The sequence below is a fragment of the Cyphomyrmex costatus genome, unplaced genomic scaffold (genome assembly GCF_001594065.2).
Source record: "Cyphomyrmex costatus isolate MS0001 unplaced genomic scaffold, Ccosl1.0 scaffold270, whole genome shotgun sequence".
NCBI classification, from domain to species: domain Eukaryota; kingdom Metazoa; phylum Arthropoda; class Insecta; order Hymenoptera; family Formicidae; genus Cyphomyrmex; species Cyphomyrmex costatus.
Window position 1 is genome coordinate 556,196 of NW_017276800.1, and position 15,513 is coordinate 571,708.

General features: G+C 42.7%; 1 protein-coding gene across 1 annotated transcript in view; it reads left to right on the forward strand.

Moving 5' to 3' along the window:
• hth (Meis homeobox homothorax) overlaps positions 1-15,513 on the forward strand; it is a 369,578-nt gene that overhangs the window by 43,402 nt on the left and 310,663 nt on the right. The window contains exon 6 of the mRNA XM_018540853.1: positions 5,575-5,766. Coding sequence (XP_018396355.1) covers positions 5,575-5,766 — 192 coding nt within the window. The remainder of the gene's footprint in view (positions 1-5,574; positions 5,767-15,513) is intronic.

The following is a 15,513-nucleotide window of genomic DNA, read 5'->3' on the forward strand; positions in this document are numbered from 1 at the left end:
GCTCTCCCGATGCAACGTGCATGGATTTTTCGATAGGTCCTCGCTCTCTTTTCAGACGACTATGCCCGCAGGATACGAAGGCTGGTTTGATTTACTCAGACGTTTTTGTAGCGATATTTTATCATACAAAATAGCGGACATCCATCGCATTTTCATCGAAATGGCAGCTGACGTGGCGGCAGCCATTGGCCGCCGTGCGCTCTCGAGACTTCTTCGTGATGCTTCGCTGTCGATCGGCCCTCTCTCACTCGTCCGGTTCGATCGCGCGTAATTTTATAGCAATTTTTTTCGTTTACGGCGTTTACATTATTATAATGCCGCACTACCCGCGGCGGATTCAAGTATCTTCGATGCGCCAAAGTCAGCATAGTATTAGAGAGAGAGAGAGAGAGAGAGAGAGAAAGAGTTCCATGAAGATTTATATTTATCCATGACGGAAAATTTTGGCTCAAGTTCCATTTTGGCGTTACGACACAAATGGAATACGTATCAGTATAAAATGGAATTAGACATAATATGAATTTTGTAAACTATTTACACTCGTTTAAAAAGTTAGCGAATAAATCATCGAATGCTGCTTTGCCTTCGCGTCGGCTTATCAAGGTAAATGAATTTACTAATTGGAGCTCGAAATTACAGCGACGTTTCGGTTTATCGCGATAACACTTATTACTCGTTTAGCCATGCCTCTAAATTTGCCCTCGTTAATGGAAGCACACGATTAAAGAAATTAGCAGACGCGCGTTATGCGAGAGATAACATGGGTGGCTGCGGGTATATTCTTCGAATGCTGGAAACGATACTGTCAATGCCGCGAAAGTACTCGATATTCGGTTAACAGTATGTATAAAATGGGCTTTCTCATGTATGTCGAATCCCTACTCCCAAAGTCTGGAGACGAAACGCGGCTTGGCACGCCATCGATGGTAACGGAGATTGAAACGTTTCTGGTCCCCGGGGCCTCTTCTAGACAAGACGGGACGAGACGAGTCGAGACGAGACGAGACGAGACGCGAGCGAGTGGAGCGGAATGCAGCGGGCGCGATGAAGAAGATTCCATAAATATCTGTGCTCAAAGTGGAGGAGAGAAAGACGAACGGAGAATGAGATAAAGGAGAGGGAGGGGGAGAGAGAGAGTAGCATAGAGAACGGAAGAGAGGGAACCAATGGAGGCAGGCTCATGGTAGCCCGCGGTGCTCTGCCTCGTGCATTTAACATTTTCGAACCAATCGCGTATTAGCATAATTACGTTTTGCCGGGCCCGGTGCGCGGAAGGAAGGTTCGGTCAGGCCCTTTTTCCCTTCTCGCTCGCTCTCTCTCTCTCTCTCTCTCTCTCTCTCTCTCTCTCTCTCTCTCTCTCTCTCTCATCTCTCTCTCTCTCTCTCTCTCTCTCCCTCTCTCTCTGCCTTCGCGGCATTTTCTGATGGCGTAGTCGTCTCTTTTTCTCCCTTTCTATCATCCTACTCGCGTTCTTCTCTTCGTAGATGGAACTCTGGACAACTGCTTCCCGCGTACACCGGTTAGAGAGCGGTAAATTTCTTATAGGATATTATGGCGTACACAGTGCATACCAACGGGATTCGTACTGGTACAACACGCGGGCGACCTCCTGCTCGTGGACGTGCCGCGTACGGAACTGGTTCTAAACCTATGCTAGCGCACGTCGCTCTCTCCTGCTGGAATATCCTTGTGCCTCAGCATGCATACGTACGTGCCGCGTATAGGAACTTTAAGGTATTTCCTACCACACACGGAATCTTGGCCGAGACGATATGGAAATTAAATCTTAACTGCCTCATAACGAGATTTTTTTTTATATATAAATAAACATAAATTTATTCGAAAGATAACGTACGTCGCACAAGTTTATGTGTAGAATTGGCTGAGATTTTTATCAGAAGGATTATCCGATAGAGTGTTGTGGAACAAAGTTTCTCATCGTTATCGATATCGCAGTGGAAAGGGAAGGAAGCGATGACCCCGCTCGTTCGACATGCACACCCGGTATATAGATATCCTGTGCGTGCCGTAAGGGTGGTCAGGTTGCGAATCAGGCCACGAGAGAGGGAGACCGAGACAGACACCCCGAAACCTTCATTACCTTCGGCTTCAAAGGAGCCCATTGTGCCGTAAATGGGGTTCCCCGTGTTCCTTCTTTTCTACTCTCTCACTCGTATGTACCTTGGATCCGTTCCATTCTTCGGCGTTTGCCTTTCTGAGAGTTCGTGAAGAGGCGAGGTAGGAAGGAAGAGGCGGATGTAAGATAGGGAGACGTTTACCCGTTCTTTCCTTCGTTTACGTAAATTTTCGAGCAATTTCGAGGCCGAATGAAAGACGGTACCGAGGTCCTCGAGTTCGTATAATGTCACAGCGCGCCAAGTACCTACTCTTTCCTTCCATGACAACAGGATGACTGAGAAAAAGGGAGAATCGTTTAAATGTTCTCTCTTTCAATGGAAAACTGGTTTCGGAATAATTAGTCTCTTCATCTTTAAAACGACATCGTTTTAAATACATGAAATATAACGATACAATAGACAATAAGTTTTTAATTCGTACTTCCATGTGTGTGTGTATAATTTCTTATTTTAAAGTAATTACATGAACTATATGTATATGCTACATTTTTCATATTATTAAAATTTGAATAAAATTAAAATCAGGATTGTTATAGTATCTAATTTCGATGAAAATCTGGATTTTGATTCAGAATTTCGTGCGCGCTTGCTGCGAGGAAATATTGTCGAAAGCAATTGAATAATAATTTAATAAAGCAATTCGCTTAAAAAGATGTTTTTGCAAAAGTCATCATTGCCATCGAATTATTAAATATAGTTATTAAATTATGAAACGAAAATAATTTTGAATTAGTCGTTTCCCAATGAATCTTTTGTGATATTTTTACATCTCACTATTTTGTTCTTTTATTTAAAACATTTTTTAACAAAATCTTATTGCTCAATTCTTTGTAAATAATCGCATAGATGCGATGACGATGACTGTTTTATTCACGCGATAAATAACTCAAGAAGCAACCGGAAGATGAAATCGCTCATCGATTTCGAGTGGCTGTCGTTTCCGTTTTCGCTCGAGAACACCGATGGAAATAGTATTATCGCAGCTGTTTAAATCTTTAATCGTAGCGTCCTTACTAAAAGTTTAATTCGATCGATACTAACCCTCGATTCGAAATTGAATCGTAATTTAACTTGTGCTAAAACTTTAAGTAGCGTATTCAGATCCCAAGGACTATTTTCGTATGGCGTCCAATTACGGACGTAGGGCGGGTTCGCAACCCGAAATTTGTTTCGATCGCCTTCGTTCGCCAGATAACGGGCCACTTTGTCGTATCGCGCACCACGAGATATCCTCGGACACAACATTCTCTCTCCAAAACGATTGGACCTAACCACGTTGTCCTTTTGCTATTTCGATGACCGCCAAAAGCGATCGAGCGTCTCGTCATATCGCCTGGGACGACCTCCCTATATCCTGTATCAGTTCCCTCTGAGATCATCATCCACGGTATATAGGATGACGCGGTTCAATGGTAGGATAGATTGCAAAAATTCGCGTGTACCAAGACGATGGTATCATGTTTTATGTTATAGTTGAATCCATCAGTTATTGAGCTCCAACCGGGATATTCTTCTTTCGAGATGTATTATTAATACCAGTTTTACTTATTAGAATTAATCTGATAAATTAATATCTTTTCACAAATATATCGATTTAATATTTCATCTTTTTATAAATTATTAATCATTACTTTCAAGTTGATCATTAACGCAAATCGTGACAAAATTGAAATGCATTTCTAAAATTTTAAAAGAATATTGTTGAAATCAAAGCGCAAAAAGAATCGATTCGATGCATTAGACGGTAAAAAGGGAACGTAGACTCTTCCTTTAATTTCTTTTTTCGCTGAGCATTGTCGCGCTCGGTTCGACTCGACTCCCAGTGGATCAAATTCTAACCAGTTCAACATTATAGCTGCTGTCCTTCCAAGTCTCTTTCTATCCGCCTCTAGATTCTTGTAGTAAAGAGAGAGAGAGAGAGAGAGAGAGAGAGAGAGAGAGAGAGAGAGAGAGAGAGAAAGAGAGAGAGAGAGAGAGAGAGAAAGAGAGAGTTTAATCATCCCGAGGAAGGCATTGTGTTACTATACGTCGCGGTGATACGTCGAGGCAAATAGAACAGGAAAAAAGATTTGGTGCCGCAATGGAAGAAGCGCAGTCAATGGACCGGAGGTTGTCGCATTATCGGTCTGGATGAGAGGCCTCTTAGTTTTGAAGACAGGTAAACGAGCGTGACGAATGCTCGCCGATCGATGCAAAATACATCGTCGTTCTGTAGTGACTTTGCATAATACACATAACGATCTTATTGATCGCTCCTAATAATATCGTCATTGAGTCACCTTTCGCAAGCTAAACGAAAACGATTTGATAATCTGCAATCTTATCTCCGATATGCAAAATGTTTGATTAGACTGGTAGTTTCCTTGCAATGTTGATTATCACGAGCATCAATATAAGTAGTAAGTTTCTATATATCCGCGTCTATCTCTATATAGACGATGTACGTTCATTTACCTTGCTCGCTTCGAGCGATCAAGTACGAATTGCTCGTCGTCGAGTTTCTCGGTCGGTCAGGGGAAACCCAATTGCAAGTCTTTTCGCATGCGCTTAACGGATGATAAACATGTGCATTGTCCTACGTTTGTGTGCACGCTACCGCATTGGACGGTGCCGCCTACGGCAAAGATGGCCGTCTTCTCTATTATATATAAATGCTTAATAAGAGTGTTATAAGCGAGCTCTAGGCCGATAGAGGTGGGCAAGGTAATGCGTGCAAGGTAGCCCCGGGAACGAAAGAGAGAGGGTGGTGTACGTTTGCGAGGACCGTGCGGCGGCTTCGTAATATCTCTACTCGCCGACGATTTACATATAACAAGATAACGAATTTTATTTGCTTTTGCTTATATAATACGTTTATTCTAAACGAAATCAAGGAGGCGAATCAGGCAGGAGGATAGAGTGAGGGACGGGGGGGAGTAGGGTGAGGGTTGGAGGATGAGTCGAAAGGGGAACGGAGGAAGATCGCGGCTGGCTATCCTATAGGCCTGTCAGGCTTCATTTGCATACATAACATTCTGGTCGACTGGACACCGGTCAGATCTTCTCTCCTCTTTCTCTTGCGCTCCTTCTACATTCGTTGCATCGATTTCTCTTCAGCAGCTATCAGAGACCGCTTCCACGGTCTCGAGATGCGCGCACAATCCTTCTCCTCCATCTTCGTGTATCGATACGCCGCGTCTCTCTTTTACTTTTTATTCCTTTCCTCTCTCTTCCTCTCTTTGCGTCTCACACCACGGTAAAACTCTGCATCGGTTGGATTCATTCGATCGAACCTATCTATTAATCATTTCCGGCGGTGCGGTTAATCAGCCGCCTCCCGTTGGAAAGTATCTTTCGGAAAACGGTATCTTGGTTCGTCAATGAAGAACCGATTTAATTGGTTCTTGAGTCTTCTTTATAACTAACGAATGTTCTTTCTCTTTCTTTCATGTTTCAGGTGCACGAGCTGTGCGACAACTTCTGCCACCGGTATATCAGCTGCCTGAAGGGCAAGATGCCGATCGACCTCGTGATCGACGACCGAGAGAGCTCGAAGCCACCCGAGTTGGGTAACGGTCTGGACGGCAGCGGACCCAGAAGCACCGCTGACAGCACCAGCCACACGGACGGGGCCAGCACGCCGGACGTCGTGAGTACCTCACCATCGTCAACGTCTTATTATCCGCACGACGCGCTCACCCCCCACCATCACCATCACCACCATCACCATCACCATCACCAGAATAATAACAATAATAATAGTAATCACGCCGGAATCGGCAGTACCGCCACTACCACCCCCTTGCAACTGAGCAACCAAAACCAAAGCCAAAACCACCACCCTACGCCGCAGTCGAACACCACCACTACTACTGCTATTACCCCAAGTAGCGCCGCCACAACTCCCAACTCCCTAAAGCGTTCGCACCAACAGATGATGATGGCAGCCGCGATGGCCACCTCGCCGCACGCAGCCGCATCCGCGCCCCCAGCGCACGCGCACGCCGCCCTCGCCGCCTACCACAGCATTAGCTCGGCCGTTTATCCGTGCTCGTAATAGACCACGCGACTTTCGTGCCGATTTCGCGAGATCTCTTCTTCTTCTTCTTCTACTTCTTTCTTATTTCTCTCGTGACATTATTCTTCTCCGCGATTCTATCTCTTTTTTTTTTTGTCATCGTGTTTCGCTATTTCGTCCTCTTTATCTGGCGTCAAATAGCGTCGGACGTCTGATCGGATAGATATGATTAGAACGATACGTAGGCATAGCACTACTTTCTTCACCAGCGTTTCTTCAGGATCGGTCGCGTTTGCGATCGATTCCGTCCGTCCTTTAAGGAATGATTGATCTCTCTCTCTGATAAAATCGTAAGTGACCTGTATGCCGTGATAGTTGAATCACAACTAACTAAGTAAGTTAGCTCAGAGACCATCTCCGCTTTGCCTTCGCTACGAGATTATACACGCGTGGGAGTCGAAACACACGAGTCAGGGCAAACGGGTCTGTACTCTATAGGAAGACGATACCCAGCACTTGATCGATCTTGAAACGCGTGACGATAGCAACTTTTAGAGTTCTCTGTTAACGTCCTCGACCTTTCCAGAAGGAAGAGAACGTTGAGGTAGGATATGCTAATTCGCAGGCCCTATGCGAGTTCGAAAGGATCTTGTATTGTTGGACCGGCGCTACTTGTTGGAAATCTTTTAGTATATTTAACTTCCATAAGTGTGTTTCGGATTGTTTCGCGAATGGAGACTGAATTTTTTCGATATTCGGCTTGTTTTGAGGTTGTTAATCGCTTGAAACTACAGAATTTATTTATTCATCGTATTTTTTACGTTTATTATAAAATGTTACTCGCGCGTGTGTTAAGATTCCTTGATAAGATTCATTAATATTACACTTAAAATTGGAAAGAGAAGAGGGAGGAAATTAAATAGAGAGAGGACTTCGGTTTTAGTAAAGTCGAACGTTGGAGATCCATTGTCTTCTTGGATCCATCAAGTATACTCTGTTATTTGGCAATACTTTAACATGTACTTGTGACGATTAAGAATACTCTTCATTAATTTATGCAGATTTTTGTACAACCATTCCATAGATCCGACACAAATTCGATTACACAAGACTTTGTTACATAGCGTAGTAGAAGAATATTTCTAAATTTGTTTCGTGCCAGGGAATCGCATGTAGCGGTCGTCCGTTGACATCGGTTCTCGCTCGAAGCGATCGAAACAGCGTTTCAAAATATATTCAGAAATATTCTTGTCTGCCTAAGAAATCAGTCGTAATGGGCTATTATTGGTGCGAAAGCGCTGAATGAGCTTGCGGTTGGTTCGCAGCCTTATGCAATCAATTCTGTGTTTTGCTGTTCGTGCGGTCGCGGGACATGGTCTGTTATATTTATCTGCTATCCAGTAGTTATCGGAAATAACGAGATATGCGGTTCGCGCGAGTAAACTTCTTCGAGAGTGAAAAACGTTCGTTTCATCTCGCGCTTCTCTTTCTCTTATTCTCTCACAGCCTTCTCTCCTGTCTCTCCTTGAAGGTCTCTCGCGACATGGCACGATGGACGGGACATGCGAGATATTTGTATAAAAGAGCAAAGCATTGGAGGAGGAAGAGGAGGAGGGCGCGTTCGCGGTCTCGTGTGAGAAACATCATCAACGAAGTAGGTCGCTGAGTAGCTAGAGATAGGATGAGCTAGAGAGGCGCGAGCAAATCGAGGTAGAGAGCGGTTTCAGTGGTTCGTAAGCGTTTTCAGTTCGAATAAGGCAATCGAACACGAGAGAGAGAGAGAGAGAGAGAGAGAGAGAGAGAGAGAGAGAGAGAGAGAGAGAGAGAGAGCAAGAACAATACACGCGAGTATTACTTTGATGTCACGTGTGTCAATGAAACCGTATCAGATATAACGGAGAAAAGAGACAGCCGATTACAACTGAATCGTAGTTATAGGAAGGGCGAACAAGGCACGGATAATTTGTACGTCGGTGTTTCGTTTTTCTTCTTTCTTATTTTATTTCTTTCTTTTTTTAATACTCTCTTACTCTGACCGCGATTTATATGCGGGACTACGCTACATAGGGACGAGGGCACACGCGCTTCAGTAGCTAACAGCCTCGATGCAGCGCGCGTTGGATGATGATCGATACTATCGCGCGCGGTAGGCGTGTTTACGACAGACATTATATCGTCTACGCGGCGTCTACTTTCTTTAGGTAGCCTCTCGTGGGCGTACACACGCGTATCTTTCTTCGTTGCGTCGCGGCGCCTATCTTCCTCGAGCGAAGTCATAGTAACGAGGACGAATTAGCTTGGAAAACCGATATCGATTAGATTCGCTGATATTAATCGTGATTTGGATATACGTAATAGGATTAAGCCTCATAGAATGCGTCACAGAAAGAATAAGATGAATATTATGTCTATTTTTAAACTGAACGATCGGAATAACTTAGGGATCGTGTGTAAGACGGAGAGCGAATGAGAACGCAATACAGCGAGTTGTAGCGTGTGTGGGTCGTGTTTAACGAAAACAGATAGACTATAACGTTTAATTTATTGCGAATTTTTAATTTGAGGTTACCGAGACTCTTGACAACGTAATGTGAATTTAAGATAATGAGACTGTGAGGAGTTCGTCGAGCAAGTAATGTATAGTAGACGAACTACAAAATTCTTTAAGTAAACTTGCGCCGCAGGTGTGCGATCGGGATCGAGTTGAGCGAAAGTAATATAAGGGAAATTATATGGATAATGTGAAATCGAGAAATGTGACGAATTCGAGAAGAAAAAAGCAATTAAGATCGTGCGTGATCAAGTCAGTCGGCTATCACTAGGTCTCGGTACTCGTAACTAGGGAGTTGTGTGAGGTACAAGTCCTGATCGGCAGGGCGCGCGAGGTCCACCCCCATTCCCCGTACTTAACCCTTGTATCTTATATATATATATATATATATATGTATATATAAAATGCAAGAAAGACGATTAATATTTTGAACCCTCCACAAAGGGAGAATTTAACTTCTCCTGCTGGTGCCCCGCTATCAAAAAATATCTCAAGGAAAACTTCTTCTTTTTTTAATATTGATATTCATCAATATAAATGTAAACGTGTATATGATTGACCCGTTTTGCGTCTGTCAGAGGCAGAACCTGGTGCATCGAACACACACACACGTGCACACGCACACACGCACACACACACACACACACACACACACACATATGTATCTAATACACATGCACGCGTGCGCGATGTGTTATTTTCGCCGAATGAAGACATCGCGTGTCGTTATAGCAAAACATACACGGAACAACCACATACATGTTCGCACATATGCCGTGAGAACATATGTACGAATACACATCTTGGAGTTTTACTCGGGAATAAATCCAAGATTACATTTTTAACTCTGCACGACAGGTACGTAAAAATGGGAACCGTATGCGGGGCACCAGATTGAAGGGATGATTTTAAAGTCTAAACGCGATAGCGATCTTCTCTTTGAGAGATTTCGCTACTGCGAGTAAATGCAAGGGTGTACGGAAATGGGCAAATGGGCTTCGGCACCGGTCGATTGGAACCCTAGTTACGAGTGCCGAGCCTAGGGCCGAGAGGATTACGAGCCTCTTGGCTTTTATTAGGTATTATTTAGAAAAAATGAAACAAAAATGATAAGGAAGAAATACAAAAAAAAAAAAATGATAAGAGTTACACGAGAGGAACATTGAAGCATTTTTTTCTGTTTTTAGTTCACGACAAAATAAGGAAGTAATTTTACAATAATCGATTATTTTTGCGCGAAAAATTTTGTATTTGATAAAATGGAATAACACTTACTATTGAAATTGTAAGTCGATTATTATACATTTTATTAGAAAAATCAAGCTGACAATTTTATATTGTTAGAAATATAATTAAATATAAATCAAGAATTTTTATGCTTTATGATCGATATTTCGCAAAAGTTATTTTTATTATTTTTCTTTTAAGAGAGTGCCGCGCTTAAATAATTGATTCATGACGAATAATTTTATTGTGCGTGCAGAATCTTTGACTGACGAAACGGAATACTTGTTGTGTGAGTTGCATACGAAGAAGATAAATTTTGTGCTGATACGAGAGTAAAATTAAAAATTACAGAAAATAACGTGAATATTTAGTGCCATAGATTGCAGTGTGCACGCGTTCGCACCGAGACTTAATCAAGTACTAATAAAAGAAAGATCAATTATAGCATGTAACTCGAACATGGAATATTCGTCGATATTTTTAGTGCTCAAACGCATGGACACTGTTACCACATAATCAAAACGAAAAATACGTTTTTCTTTTATACTATCTACGCTTTTCGTTTTTTATTGGAGAATAGTATAATCGTGGAAATAATGTGATGTTTTATCGCGTTTCTTCCAATTTTATAGTATTTTTTACACCGTGCGTTTTGTTTCTGCGTACAGTTTTTGCGATTTTGTGAGAAATTTGTTTGATGAAAAATATTCGTGGGATGGTCGGTTCGTGTCTTGCACGACATCCGACGATTATTTTTATTGCGACGCGAGATTGCGAGCTACAGAAGATGAGAAGGGAGCAGATTAGTTTTATCAGGATTGCATAATGCAACACGGTGCCCCCTTTTTTCGATCTTGCGGAGCAAAACCGCGGATGTATACATTTGTTAATGGTACCGTCACGTGATATGGTTACGTTTTTGTTTCGTATTGTTTCTGTAATTGTTATAATGTTTACGGGATACGTGCACGGTATACAGATGGAGACGGCGCGAGAGACACAAAATGCAAATATAGATAGAAACGCGAAATATATTAAAGCTCTCAATTTACGCGATACGTTTATTTAAACGTCGCATCACTACGTGACGCAGAACGAGGAAGCCGCTGTGTTTAACGTAGCACATACATTTAACACGCGGAAGAGATCACTCCCAAAAGACATTGTGCATGTATGTGTGTTTACAATTTACAACACTTGTTAGACTTAAGAGAATAAAAAAGTCGGAATTTACCCGAACATTGTATACGATTAGCATTACGTATAGTGATAATATATATACATATATATAAATAGATATATATTACTGATAATATGATACTTGTTTAAACTATTGTCTCAATCAACGTATTTTCATTATAAATAAATGTTAGCCTTGTTGAGTTAAAACAAAAAATTCGGTCTTTTTTTATTTGAGCGTTTTTCGCTCTCGATTTTCTCGTATTCGTCGAACCAAGAAGCTCCTTGATCCTCTCGCACACCCTTGTCGCAAATTAATTGTTGTGTACATTATACATTTCTGTTAGATGAAATCGAGCCTCTATACAACAGATCAGAGTTATTTAAAAATAGAAAAAAAAGGTGTTATTGCAAAAGAATGGAAGTTATCTTAATAGATGCTGGATAAGCTATCAATTAGCTAGCTAGATTCAACACACTAATTTAGCACTAATGTGGAATGAATTTTTTCTTGTCAAAAAGTTATTTGATTGGACATATCAGTATTGTAATATTTTTTATGCTAGATCTTTAGTATTTCTATTTATTTATTTTTTTCTTTTTAATAATAAGGTTTTCATTCCTAGCAGGAAACGAACTCACTCCTAATAATACGAATGAATTTTTTACTTAAATAGTAGATAGTATTTAATGCACAATAGTGATAGACGTACATATAATACATAGGTTTAAAACGAAGTGAAGAAGCATTATTATTCATTATTGTACTTATCCGTGCGGCATATTTGGGTTCTAATCGCACAATTCCCGGAGGTGTTGCCAAACGTCGGTCGAGGGAACGAAAAGAGAGCCGGCCGCGGTCCCATAAATCTCGGTTAACCCTCGGCTAATAAATATTTAACCCTTTAAATTTGCAACAACCCTCGCAGCGTGTACCCATTTGCATAAGGCTTCTATTTCATTTACACATCGCATAATTGAATATTTAAATTCAATTGCCGACCGTTACGCGCTCGCAGTTCCGAGCCGCAAAACTGCAGTAAAACTTGTAACGGGGCCACTTTCCCTCCCCGAGAGGCCACCCCCGTGCCACATCTCTTACGGTGTTCTCGTCGTCTCCTCCGAGTCTCCGCTGGTTGCGGCGATCAACCCTTGGAAAGTACTCGAAGAATATTTCGTCGGCTACCACCCTTGGGAGCGTTGACGACACATTCTCCCGTGAAACGATGTCGTCCGTATATATACGATCGCAGGATTGTGTCACTTAAATTTTGCTGTTAACCCGCCGCGCGCCGCGCCGGTTTCTTCTTTCGCAACACATTCGTGCGGACTAGAAGTTATCATCGTTCGCATAAGCATTATGGAATATATTTATCCGCCTCGTCTTTTCTCGAGGGCGGCCGTTATTAGCGGTTGCGTCAACGGTATTCCTATTTTTAGCGCTTTTTCGACTAAAGGAGCTATATAGGTAGCTGCTACGTCGGACCGTTATTGAAAGCTGATACTCGGGCTACCAGCGATAACGGGATATTGCATTTGAAATAGACATTACGAGCGATTACAATAAATAGAATGGACGTATTTCGTTGCATGGAGATAATTGAGAGACTGTTAGCGCGCGCGCGAGAAAACGTCTCGGTATCACTGTTGCGAACGACAGAACATACGCTTCACAGGCCCGAAATAAAATCGCTCGTCCGCTCGCGTGAAATCGCTTCAGGATCGACGTCTGACGTCGTTTCGTCGCGACGCGACGCGGTATCGTCACGTTCCGATGGCCAAATTAAAACCGCCACGTCGCGCCGGGCGCGAGGGCTTTCTCTCTTTTTTCGTGTCCCCTAATCTTCCTCTTATTTTTTTTTTTCTTCTCTCGCGTCGGTAAATATTTTTAGAAGCGATTCGTCGGCTGACGAACGTATACGCGCCACGTGTCGGAGCTCCTCCGTCGCGCCTGTTCTCGTGGTGAATGTCCTCCGCTTCCTCCTTCTCCTCGTCCTCTTCCCGTGATGTCCCTCTCACGGTGACGATCTCTTCTACATGCTCGAGACGGCATCTGGCGTCGAAGCACGTATGGCCGTTAGCACTTTCACGAAAGGGATTACCATTGTCACGTTATTCATGCTAACGATGATCGGTCGAGATCGGCCGCAACGATAATCGCCATGTCACTAAAATCGAGGAGGCGGTCATTGTGAGCGACATACTGACAGCATAATAAATTATCCTCTCTCTTCTCTCTTCCTGCACCTTCCGGACCCACGACTTCTATACTCCTTCGTCCCAGAACGGATGTGTATACGCACATCGTAATGCGATATACAGTGCTCGGCGCGCACGACTTGCCGATGATCTCGTCGATGATGGCAGCTCGCGAATCGCACTCTAGTTTCAGGAACTTGAGTATGATGTTGAAATTGGTGATATTTTACGGGAAATAAAATAGAGTAACTTGAAGAAACAAAAATTCTTTCTTAGAAAATCTGTTAATAATTTTTATAAAAATAATTTTTATATTATATATAATATAAATGGACATATAATATATCGATTCTTCGTTATCTTTGACTAAATATTCATAACACAATTGGGGGAGGGGGGTTGATTAAAGAAGAATGCTGGCAGACCTTTCGAGTAGTCGCAATTTATTTTATAAATTCGTCGAAGCACATAGTTTTGCGTGCAAAATAGCGAAGATGGCAATTTCGCGCACACATCGATCACATTTAATTAGCTCGACATTATTACTATAAAGTGCCACGTCACCGTTCGATCTACTTTCGGTATCTGCAGCGAACGTTTAATCCTCAAGTTCCGCGGCGACCTTTAAATGCAAATCATCACGAGAGAGAAGATCGCGAATTCTCAGTGGTGCAAAATTGTCTTGCAAATGGCGTTCTTCGTGACATACACGAATATATACTCCCATGTAGGTAAGACGCGTGTACATGTACGAGCGTATCCGCATACCGACAAAAGCGATTCCCACACCCACGATCCGCGACAAAGAGATGGTACGTTTCTCAAGGTACGCTGGCGATGCGTATGCGTTCGCGCGCACGCACGCACGCACGCACGCACTCCTCACATATCGTTTATGAGTAATGTGATAAATGTAACGACTAGGCCAACCAATTGCAGCACGCCGTATTCCTCTCCTTAGAACCGCCCATTTGTGTGCGCGCAAATGCCGCCACCGCGCGTCTTTATCGTCATTGTTGTCCTCATCGTCTTCGTCGAGTCTCGTGCGACGTGCGACGTCGACGATGCACGCTCGTCGCTTGAGCATGTAATGTAAGCGTGCATATGTGCATACGCGTACACACGTAAATGCAGCAGACGGGAGAGGATAGGTCGACACAACACGGTGACTCTCAGTGTGCGTTTGCTGTTAGGTATATACTTGCTATAATCTTGTCACTTGTGGAAAATTACTAGATACTCGCGCATCATAGCCACTTTTTTCAGTATATTTTGAGTATACCTAGGGTGAAGAAGGGTCTTGCGGAAATAGAAGGTAAAATTAAGAATTAATTTGATATAGAAATTGGATGGAGTTTATATCTGAATAATATATTAAACGGGTTATAATTAATGGAGTGATAATTTGCTAAATGCATTTTCTTAAAAAATATAATTATTATATATAATATACATATGTCTATATATGTATGTTGGATTGTTGAAACAATATTAATGTAAAAAAAAAGATATGGAAGACGAAATATACAATACGCAGCACCGTTCCAATTTTTATCTTTAAATAAATAGCTCTATACACGCATCTCTAAATTGATTTTCAGAATACACTTGATCGAAAATACGTTTATATCGATATATCGGTTATAATGATTTTCATTTTGAAGAATTTAAACGCGCTCGTAGTACGAATACGTCTATATAATTGCCTTGCAAAGTACAGCTACGTCAGCTGTAGATGTATATTTTCATAATATAATATCGTTGCGGCTCTGAGGGGCGGACTTCTCTTTTCTCTGGGGTGAGCGGGCGTCAAGAGGGTGGGAGCATTTCTGGTGCGAGGAACAGGAACGGGCGGACACGGGAAGAAGAGACAGGGGAGAGAAAGTGCGTGGAGGGTGTTTTGCTGGTAATTGGTGCCAATTTAATCCTGCCCTTCGCCCGATGTAGTCCGTATTAACGCTAAGGGAGGAACGTTGCCGTGCAAAGGGAGGGTGGCTGCTCGCTCGCGCCCTTCCTACAGACCAGGCCCCCAATTCCCTTCTTCGTCATCTAGGAAAACACGCGCGTGCACACCCACGCCGCGATTCCTAAGCGCGCGCGACGCGGCACGTGTGTTTCTGTGTGAAAACCCAGGGGAGACGCCGAGTGGACGCGCACAAATGTACGCTCGTGCTGTGAGAGAGAAGGAGAGAGGAGTCCACCAGGAAAATATAATTAACGGT